The sequence below is a fragment of the Ylistrum balloti genome, unplaced genomic scaffold (genome assembly GCF_031769215.1).
Source record: "Ylistrum balloti isolate Yb309-2 unplaced genomic scaffold, AGI_CSIRO_Ybal_v1 Utg370444, whole genome shotgun sequence".
NCBI lineage: Eukaryota > Metazoa > Mollusca > Bivalvia > Pectinida > Pectinidae > Ylistrum > Ylistrum balloti.
The window spans coordinates 362,640-373,498 of NW_026782296.1; the positions used below are offsets into that span (position 1 = coordinate 362,640).

The 10,859-nt window shown below is 32.0% G+C and overlaps 1 protein-coding gene across 1 annotated transcript; it reads right to left on the reverse strand.

Moving 5' to 3' along the window:
• Positions 1-3,876: 3,876 nt before the first annotated feature.
• LOC132554805 (serine/threonine-protein kinase Nek7-like) lies at positions 3,877-10,578 on the reverse strand. The gene is made up of 9 exons (XM_060219115.1): positions 10,513-10,578; positions 9,285-9,476; positions 8,821-8,883; positions 8,343-8,453; positions 7,504-7,612; positions 6,592-6,699; positions 5,876-5,970; positions 5,250-5,363; positions 3,877-4,461 (listed from the first exon to the last, which is right to left on the reverse strand). Exons 2-9 carry the CDS (start codon positions 9,462-9,464, stop codon positions 4,183-4,185), a joined length of 1,059 nt encoding a protein of 352 aa, XP_060075098.1. The 5' UTR covers positions 9,465-9,476; positions 10,513-10,578; the 3' UTR covers positions 3,877-4,182.
• Between the last annotated feature and the right edge of the window lie 281 nt (positions 10,579-10,859).

Here is a 10,859-nt window from a genome sequence, read left to right on the forward strand (position 1 = left end):
ATGTGTATACAGAACCAATCATTTTTTTGTTTTTGTTTAGGGGTATATTTTTGAAAGGAGTAGGGATGGAGGGAAAGGGGGAGCAGTTAGACAATAAATGTATCAGGAATGTTTGTTTCAAAATATTTAAACTTCTTTAGAAGTTGGTTCAGTTTATATACAGAAGATAGTGGTTAACCTTGGGGTTAAAATCAAAAACAGTACAAATCCATGATTTTTATCTAATGTAACATATATCACAAAAATATCATTACTTAATCAAATGGGAAGAAAAAAAATCTGAATATGAATAAACTTCCTGGCAAAATCACACACTATAGGAAATCTATAAAGAACATGATGCAAATTATCCAATAATAGGTTGTCAACATTTCAGCTCTATCCTGGTTGGAAATAAAAGGATGGTTTCTCGAGGAAATCTTATTTTTTACCTTCACATTATCTACAAATACTACAAATATATACACACAAACAACATGAGAAATGTTAATCATGGAACTCAGATCCTACAAGCATTTACATTTATTTACAAAATTATGTTGGACGATATATTTCTAGTTTGAATGGACGGAATAATTCAGTGGAAAGAATTATTGAGTTTTCAAAATAATTTACAGTACTATCCAGATCAAATTCTGAATATTACATTCCAGCATATAACATCTAGCATTCCAGCAAAGGCTCATTTCTCTAAATATTTAATATACATTCAACACCTTCACTTCATTAATAACATTTCTTTAAAACATTATCTTTATATTTCAATCTTTCATAAATTTGTTTATCTATCTGCACATAACAAAGAACATGTTTATAAAAAAATATACATACATGTACTGTTGCTGATACAATTTACATGTCTGTAGTTAATTTAAACTAGACAAATTTGAATAAACTTTGTTCAAACTTTAATGAAGTTGAATCTGTTATAGAATATCTTAGCTTACATAAACAGCAGCAAGAGACAAATGTTATCAAGGGGAAAGTTTTTACATTAATGGAAATTTCAGCAAAACAATTAGGATAATGTGAAAAAGAGCAAAATTGTTGCTACATAAGAAAGTACATTTTTCTTCCCTCAAAACAAGTGTAAAAGGCTGTTCATCTAAACTGAAAATAAAAACAAAAAGAAATCATGCATATACCTGTAGAACCACAATAATGGTATAGTTTACAAAATGTTCTTAAATAAGCAATAGACACAAGGTACTTTTTTATTAATTCATTCTCAACATGTTGAAAATATCTCGCCCTGTTCATGAGTTTTTCTGTTATTCATCATGGTTCAATAGCTTATCTTCAGTAAAACTAATAATTCATTGACAACAAACCTATATTCAGTATACACAATGAACAAGAGGGCTGTCCAGAAAGTATTAGTTGATGTATTACTGCACCACATTTACCAGTTTTCCCGTCTTCAGATTTTAAAACAAATGTTATCCAGCAACTATACAAAGTATAACATCATTAGGTATTAACAGGGTTCACATTGATCAGCAGATCAGCTAAGTAAAATGCCTATGTAAATATAATCTTCATAAATGAAAAAAAACAAAATCAAATAATGCTGAATGTCACTGAAATGCTAAACCAACTTTTACTGATATCTGTGGAGAGAGATTTACAAAAAAAAGTTCAGGATCTGAATCAAAAGGTCCACAACTAACATAACTTTGTTTCTGAGGGAGGGGCTTCAGTCATGCATTCTAAGAAAGTTCTTACTCCAAGCATGAATTGTTCATGTACCAACATCAGCAACACGAATTTAACCAAGTTTGATAAGGGACTGATTTGATGAAAAAAAAATAAAAAACCAGTATAACCTAGATTAAGTTAACTGGCCATTAAGAGCAAAATGTCAAAGATATACATTGATATTTTGTATCTATTTACTGAAAAATCTTCAGTTAGATGTTCTTGTTTATCACTTTTGACACTGATTCTCAACTAAAGGCAGGCTGGAGATGTAAAATTGTTATAGCAAATAACACTACACATTGGAAAATCCATAGATTTCTAACATAAATAAATTTCCAATGTGCTATGAACTTAATAAAAATAACTATCTTGCCCAACGTACAGTATCATTACTATGATCATGCTTGTCTTGACTCTTGGAAAGCTATTGTTGCACTCATTCAATTTTTCAGATATCATGATCAAAATGATTGAATTTCAACAATAAAATAGCTTAATTCATATTTGCCCTTATTACGTCGAACATATGAATATAATTAAATGATTATTAACAATTCAATTCAACTAGGCCAATTCCCAGCACTACTTCACACAACCTGTATTAAAATTAATTTAGATGTAGCTTAAGTAGTAATCTACAGAGATGTAATTTTTCTATTGTATTGGTCCCCCACCTCCACACTACTCAAGAGGTCCCATTTATATATTATAGAATATTTCTACAGCCCTGGAATGTTCCAATTGAAGTATTTAAATGCCTCTTCCCTTACCCCTGCTGTGCTACACAAGCTAATCTGTACTTGTCTGGTATAAAGCAGATATGCAGACAAGTCAGATGAATCAAATTAATGACACACTTATCAATTAAAGGTCTATTTAGCAGAAAACACACACTTATGAAAATCTCCCATGCTAATGTTTCCTATATCTATATTTGCTTTAACATCACCATGATGACAACTGTCTAAGGCAAATGAAGAAATACACATCTATAATGTTATTGTTGATAAGGGATCCTCGGAAAGTGAATGATATTTCTGTACAGTATTCCAGAAGTGAAAGTCACATCACAACAGCAAGTGTTCTTTATTCTAAGGTGAAAGTCAGTATTTACAGTATTATGCATATATGTGATGATCCATTAAGTGCAGTAAGAGCAACACATTGGCAAACAGATAAGTGTACTCAATTAGCATGTCAGCCGGGTCTAAATGCCTGATGAGAGATTTAACATCACTGTATAATGAACTGCAACAGTTGTTGACAAATATAAGGTTATGAATATATGGACTAAATTTTCATGAATTTGAATTCTCTGGCATTTTCATTGGATGGACTATTGAGTATTGTATGGATAATGGTGACTAAATTCATTGACACACCAATCACAAATATAGACTATCTAACCAATTACATCCAGAGCACTGAAAGTTACTCCAGATCTATTTCAATGACCATCTGACTTTTCTCTTCAGTTATCCATATTTTCATTCTTTCATACTTTCATTAAATTTGGTGTGATTTTCATGAATGATTGATGAGAGCTTGGATAATGATTTATGAGTGGAACAAATACAAACATACATAAAACTGTGAAACAAATTACATATATGTATATATATAAAGTATATACCATCTATGTAATGTATACACTGCTGTGGAATAATCAAAATATAATCCCTTGTTAGAGTAAAAGTTATTCCCCAAAAGTCAAAAATAACTTATTTTATGCTCTGACTGGACGGATATCGAGCATACATCCAAAGCTCTATATATTAATATATATATCATCATTTTAACCATTTATTTTCTCTGATAGTTTTATGGTTGATGTAGAAAGTGTACTTCCATTTCATGAAGAATCAATAATACCTGATTTCATCTACACTTCCACTGGATTTCAGTTTCAAATCAATGGAGTGAAATAAATATTTCAAGTAGCTTTGAAAAGTTTTTAAAATTCAAACTATGTAATTGCTAATTTTCATGGATTATATACACCCTTGGACTATTATGTGTTTCAAAACTTATTTTCCAAGTCTTTTGTAATAAACCAGAGTAGCAAAATGTCATTAAAAAAATCAATGAAGAAATTTCATTATTTCTTTCTATTATCAATGAGATCATCCAATTTGTTCATAAAATTTGGGAGAAATAATCAATTAATCCGAATAAATTCTCAATGTGTTAAGCTATAGGTCTTCCTATATACTGATATTTTTTTAAGCATTTTTCAATAAAAGCAAAACAATGGCAAGACACATGATTTCGCAAATGGTTTACGAACAAGAGGTCTCAGGTGACCTAGAAATCCATCACTGAAATTAGCAACTACGCAGTCTGAAACATGATAATTTAACAAATGATTTAAGTAATAAATACAACAATTTCAAATGAGCCTTAATTGATAAAATGGTAATACTGCTCCTTTGAATTTAAAAAGGTGTTGATTATGAGACATATTCTTTCTGGTTTTCAGTTTTACACAACTTGTTCCTGTTGTGGTTGCTGTGGTGGTTGCTGGGGAATCTGTTGCTGTGGTAACTGTTGTTGCTGGGCAACCATTGCTGGCTGCTGTGGGAACTGTGTTTGTTGTGGGGGCTGCTGAAGGTGGGGATGATGTGGATGCTGGACATGTGGGGTGGCAGGTGTGGCTTGACTGTGACGTTGGTGCATCATTTGGGCCACCTCATTTACATAGGTGATGTCAGGTCGCTGCTCTGGCTTAGGGTTAATACAAATGGCAATCAGGTTCCTTAACTAAAAAAAAGAACAGAAAAACATGTTTTTGTAAGTTCCAAAGTGCATCGTTGCAAGTTTTGTGTTGTACTTTTAAGCATAGTTTTGTGATGTACATATAGAAACTAACTTCCAAGGGGGGGGGGATTTACATTCACTCACCTAATATGAAAATGAAAATATCTTTAATTAAGTCTGTGTCTGAGGTAAACACAAAGTCCTTCCCTATCTGAGGCATCTGAGGCAACACACAATTCTTCCTCCACCCTCTGTGGTGGAGAAAAACACACAGTCCCTTCCCCATCCTGTGTGTCTGAGACACACAGACCCTCCAATATCCATTGTGTTAGAGGCAAACTCACAAGTCCCTTTCTTTCCCTTTGTGACACAAATCAGACTCCCTCATCAACCCACTATGTCTGAGGAACACATAGTTTCTCTCCCCATCCGAAGTGCCAAAAGTAATTCCACAAATTCACTCCCCTCCCCTTATACGACTGAGTCTAAGGTAAACACACAGTTACTCTCTCATCCTCTGTAACAGACAGTCCATTTGCCACTGATTCCAAGACATATGCAAGCATATGGTCTATTCCCTACTGAACTGTGTTCAGGACAAATTCTCTTTCACAACCACTTTATCTGAGGCAGAAATACAGTCTCTTCATCTCCCATTAGTCTCTTACATGATGTTTTCCCCCACGAGCATTAATTAAAGACTGTAAATAATAATAACTACAATGTGAAAAGGATTTTAAAAGACATCCAATATAAGAAATACCAAAACACTTCAAATTAACTATACTCACATCCTCGGAGTACCAATCGGCTGGCAAAGGTGGGTAATCACACTGGTCAATCTTTTTACAAAGTGAGTACAGGTTCATCTTGTCTCCATAAAATGGGGACTGTAAAGCTGCCATCTGATAAAAATGCAAAATTTTCATGTAGGTTAATGACCAAGATACTATAAATTACATTTTGAAGAGTTTATTCTTTTTTTAAACGCTGAATATGTGTATGTGACCAGTCTTAATATCATCGATCTGTTTCTCTAGAACCAGATGATTTAACATATCACCAGTACTTCTTTCAAAGTTTTAAACATATGTGACAAAATGATCATGAAAGTTTAAGAAAATATCACTTATTTTATTAATGTTGGCATCACTAATCTACTAATCATGGACTTAATTTGATTTTTAATTTTACAATTTACATCTTCATTATAATTATGATAATGCACGGTCTGAAGCATGTAAAATAGTAGTACGGTAGTTGGTATTTTGTCAATTTGACTATAAATCCTGAGTATCAATCCAATCAGATAAAAATACCATAAACATAGTGCTCACAAGTATACAGTCTTCCAAATAATTCAACATTAGATGTATAAGAATTCCAGATTTGATTTGATGAGGTATATATAACCTACCTCATACAGTAGACAACCCAAGGACCACATGTCTGATTTAAAGTTGTATCCTGTTTCATGGATTCTTTCTGGAGACATGTAGTATGGGGTTCCAACTATTGACAAAAACAAACAACAAGGATTACAGACACATCAAAGAAATAATATATTGTATTTACCCTCAAATCAGCCTAGGGAGTCTTATACATTACCTCTGATTCAAATTCTGAGGGAGGGCTTATTACAGACATTGAAAAAGTACCTTTAGTACTACTACTTCCAGCAACAGATATGGGTGGGATTATTACCATGATCTCAATGCTGGATAAATATAGCATGTAGAATTGGGTTCTAATGACAGAAAAAATATATAGTAAATACATCATCCAACTGTTGACAAAAATGAAATTGTGAAAGTATTGACAGAAACAACCCATGAAGTATGAGGTCTCAGTTACAGTACTGGTTGTATATGGTCCCATTAGTTGCAATGTTTTAAGCAGAATAGGTATAAATTCCAATGCCAGACAACAAAAGAACATACAGAGTGGAGTTAAGTATAAAATGGTGTTGGAAGTTAAATAGAAGAACTAGTAAAGTGTTGCAATGGATTCAACAAAACATAAAGATATCTAAAAAAAACATCAGACATATTTGTGCTGGACAAACAATGTTATTTTAATACCTTGAATGCTATGATATCTATTGAAACATGTAACATTTTTACACTTAAATACCTAAGGAATGAGCAGCTGTGGTTTTTGAGCTGAAGAAACGACCTAATCCAAGGTCTCCAAGTTTCACTCTGCCTTGTGCCGTAATAAATACATTGGCTGGTTTTATGTCTGTAAGGAAATGATAATATTCATTATCGTATTTTAATACAAAATCAATGAATTTATTCTTCAGTCAAAATACAAATTCCTATCATAACTATTCTCTTGGAAGTCCCTTCACAATGAATAAAATCAAAATATCTTTTATTCTATAGATAGTTTATTATATGCCAAATGAAGATTTCAACCTACCTCAACTGTATCAATTGGCATGAAAGTGAGTAACTTTTGTGAACAATCAATTCTGGTTTGGTATAATGCTTGTATATGTGCTATATATTATCCTAAGTAGGTACATTTCAAATAAGACATGAATATTATTCACTTTTTATCTCATTTTAAAATCAAACCAGCTCTGTTGAATACTGAAACATATGAAATAATGACTTCAGGTATCATAGGCCTCATAGATGTTGTTGAATAGATGCTAACAGACACTAAAGCATGGCAATGTACACTACTCTTTCATATTTGCTATGACGCTTACTTCTACTGTATTAGCATGTACATACTGCAATGAGAATTTTTCACTAGAATAGACTATAAATTTCCAGGATATCTCTTAAGGCATGACAAACTTACAACTTCAAATAAAATGTGTGAAAATGTGTTTAAAGCTTGATACGTTTTTTACGCTTTCGTGTTATCAAAACACAAATTTAAGTGAGAAGTAGGCAACATTCACCTGTGTCTCATTTTGACATATGGCATCCATTTCATGCTGTCTGTCAGAACAGCAAAAGGGTAACATTATTTGTACTGTCTGTCGGAACAGCTAAAATACAACATTATATGTAATATTTCAGTACCTACCTCTGTGCATGATTCTTCTGGAGTGCATGTGTTCCAGAGCTCCACATATCTGTATAAAGTACTTCCATATTGTCTTCTCTGGTATCAGTCTGTTCTGTTTTTTAAAATGCTGAAAAAAAGTCAGTTAATCCTTTAAATTTGTATCCAATAATTGCTACACATGAAATGATTAGTACTTATAAATACAGTGAATATGCAATGAATGAAAAAACATGAAAACTCTTCAAGTTCATACTTATATTAGGAATGTTTGATTCATAGATAAATGGAGAGTTATGAATAATTCTGAAATAAGTTAAGAATTGTGAATATTCAGAAAGTTTAGTGTGAAGACTTAATAAGATGTGAATAGATTGGTTACCTGAGAGTAAGTGCAAAGAATAAGAGAGAGAATCACTACAAATATAAACTTCTATATAAAATAAATAAAAAGTTGTAAAAGAATTAATTTCATTCCATAGCTACACTATTATCATTGCAATAGCACTTATTTTATATTTTTTGTTATTTCACATTTGTAATATGAATAGAAGAGCTGAAGGTTTCTATTTTTTCCACTGATGAATGTGATATGATGGCACCATACATGCATTGCAACACCACCAAAGAAACAGCTTTAGAGTTTAGACTTTGCACCTATCAAATGAAATGCTGTTTTATAAATGTTTGCAAAAGCATCAAAGTTATTTGATAAACAGAAAGAGACTTTGTAAAATGAAAATTTTTAAAAATTGTTACAAAAATCTTATTTGAAATGGAAAGTTATGGAAGATTTTCTATATATATTTTTACAGCACTTAATGATATATTGAGATTTTTTAGAGAAGATTTTTATATACCTTGATCATACGAGACAGATCTCCTGCATCTGCCAATTCCAGTACAATATTAAGCTCATTATTTTCTATGAAAGACGACAGGTATTTTATCACATTTGGATGGTTCAGTTGCTGAAATAGGAAATATTAACATTCATAAGATATACACTACACAAAGAAACTCTATTTTTCAATCTTTAGACAAACCTTATTGTGATGATAAATGGCTATACCTGAACATTATCAACAAAAGGTTAACAAAACAAACTGCAACTACATTTTGTTAGTTGATGACATTCGAATATATAAAGCTGTTTGTTGTTTATCATCATTAGTCTGTAAATGCAGTGTATATTTTTCAGTACAGATACCGAAGTGTTTTTTAATTCAGTTGAAATTAATTTATACTCCACATCAGAAATAAGATATACCAATATATGTATAATTCCACCACGTATTACAAATAATCTGTAAAATATCACACGTAAAAAATAATTACTTTCAACAAATCAATCTCCTTGATACAATCTTGTCTTGCTTTTGCATCCATCATTTCAAATATCTGAAACAGAAAAATTAAACATGTTTGAAAACAACAATAAAAACATTTTTTCATTTAGTTACAACCAATTCATCATCAGCAGTGGCAGTTTGCATCTTCTTTTATTGTGCATCTTTAGCCACAAAATGATTGTCAAACTCACAATCATTACAAAAAATATATATACCAAGTAAAAAAAATTAAGTGATTTTATCCATCCCAATATTATATTCCTTTGGAATATTACTAGTATAGATAATGTAAAAGGTCCCACTAGTTTTCTGGAATCCCATGCAAAAAGATTATTATGATCTATCTTTATGCTTTGATGAGGACCCTGTTTTAGGAAACACCTAACTGTGTGATTGTTGTCTTCAAACATATCACTTAGTCATTTCAAATGTGGATTATGGGAAACCTACCTGCACTTTTTTCAAAGCTACAACGCTTCCATCAACCTTACAGCGTGCTCGATAAACCTCAGAAAATTGACCTTTGCCAATTTTTTTGTCAATCTCAAAGTTTTCAAGTCTGCCATATACACTGTCTCTCTGGTACACTGTGGCCTGCTGGAGAGGCTCCTCCTGTTCCATAGGCTCCATGGCCTACACTCACTTGGTTTATGGAAGCAAAAATGATACTACATTTTCTTTTAATTGAAAGAAAAAAAAACAACAAAAAACACATGGGAGTAGATAGAGGCAGGAAGGTATCAAGAAGTTAAACTGATAATTGAAAACTGGCTTGTGGTTTGCCAAGAATACATCTCAGTCTAGTAACCCAGACAAGAAATAGTAATATGACATTTCAGTAAGTCTTTAATAGTTTGTCCACACAAAAAACTCTAAATGAAATTTTTGCTTGTTTGTTCCTCTTTAACTCAGAATCTAGAACTCAGATCAATATGTTTGATATATTTTTGCATAATCTATTTTAATCATCAATTTATTGATGGCAATGGAGATGATCAAAGTAAAAAAAAGGAACCTTGATGATAACATCACATCTAATTTCAAACATGCAGCAAAACATTTGCAATACAATATTTAAAATCCATGAACTTCTTTCTGGCCCTCACAAATTGATGGCTCACAATGATTCTCTGCCCTATAATTGTTACCCTTTGTAAAAATTAAAATGAAAACAACAAAAAACATTTTTGAATCTGAATGAATGATGATATCTTCTTCGCTCATTTTACTATATATTGATAAATATATTTGAATTTTTGCATGTCGGATGGATATCAATGACAGATTAGTTTCTTACTATTAACAAAAACAGTTTGGTCTTTAAAATCACTGGGGTCACCGAGAACGATCAGTATCAAATGACACAATTTTGCCAGAGACATGAATCGATTTGGTTGGAAGATGAATTGGATACTTTGGGCCATATCATATGTTTTAAGTTTTACTGTGATTATAACATACATAAAATATCCACCCATATCCACATCTGGATTGCGTGTATCTTTCAATCGATCGCAATAAAGTTTGACAGGTAAAACATTGTCTGACGGTGCAGTTTTTTCTGCTGCCAATATAGAACTACGTTTGTCAAATGCATTTTTTTCCGTAACATTATCAATTATTGTTGATTGAATGATTGCGCTGTGCGGATTTTACACGAAATTATGTTCGATCATACCTGTGAAATGGACGGAATAAAAGTGTTTTTGCTGTATTTCGACGATCCTTTCCCCAAAAATATGTACAGGAAACAGCAGGTGCGCATGTACAAAGTTTTCCTGACAACCCATTCAGAACCTCTCTAGACTTGCCTAAGAATCTGCATTAACAAATGTTCGGTACTTTTAGTCGATATTTTCATGTGTTTATTATGATACCAGTTGAGTACATTTATTCTTTATTAGCAAAAATAACTTAAAGAGTCCACTCACTGTAGGCAACATAGATCTATATTTTGATAATTCATAAAAGTACGAAAATGACAACTTTCATTTTCGGACCTCCGCCAAAAAAGAAAGAGGTCAA

Bases quoted from the DNA above. Each gene is read 5' to 3' on its own strand.
- LOC132554805 (XM_060219115.1), bottom strand. From the start codon at position 9,464: ATGGAGCCTATGGAACAGGAGGAGCCTCTCCAGCAGGCCACAGTGTAC. The intron at 7,613-8,342 runs GTATATAAAAAT...ACTTTTTTTCAG, and splicing joins ATCTGTCTCGTATGATCAAG to CATTTTAAAAAACAGAACAG. The intron at 6,700-7,503 runs GTAGGTACTGAA...ATTTCCTTACAG, and splicing joins CAGAAGAATCATGCACAGAG to ACATAAAACCAGCCAATGTA.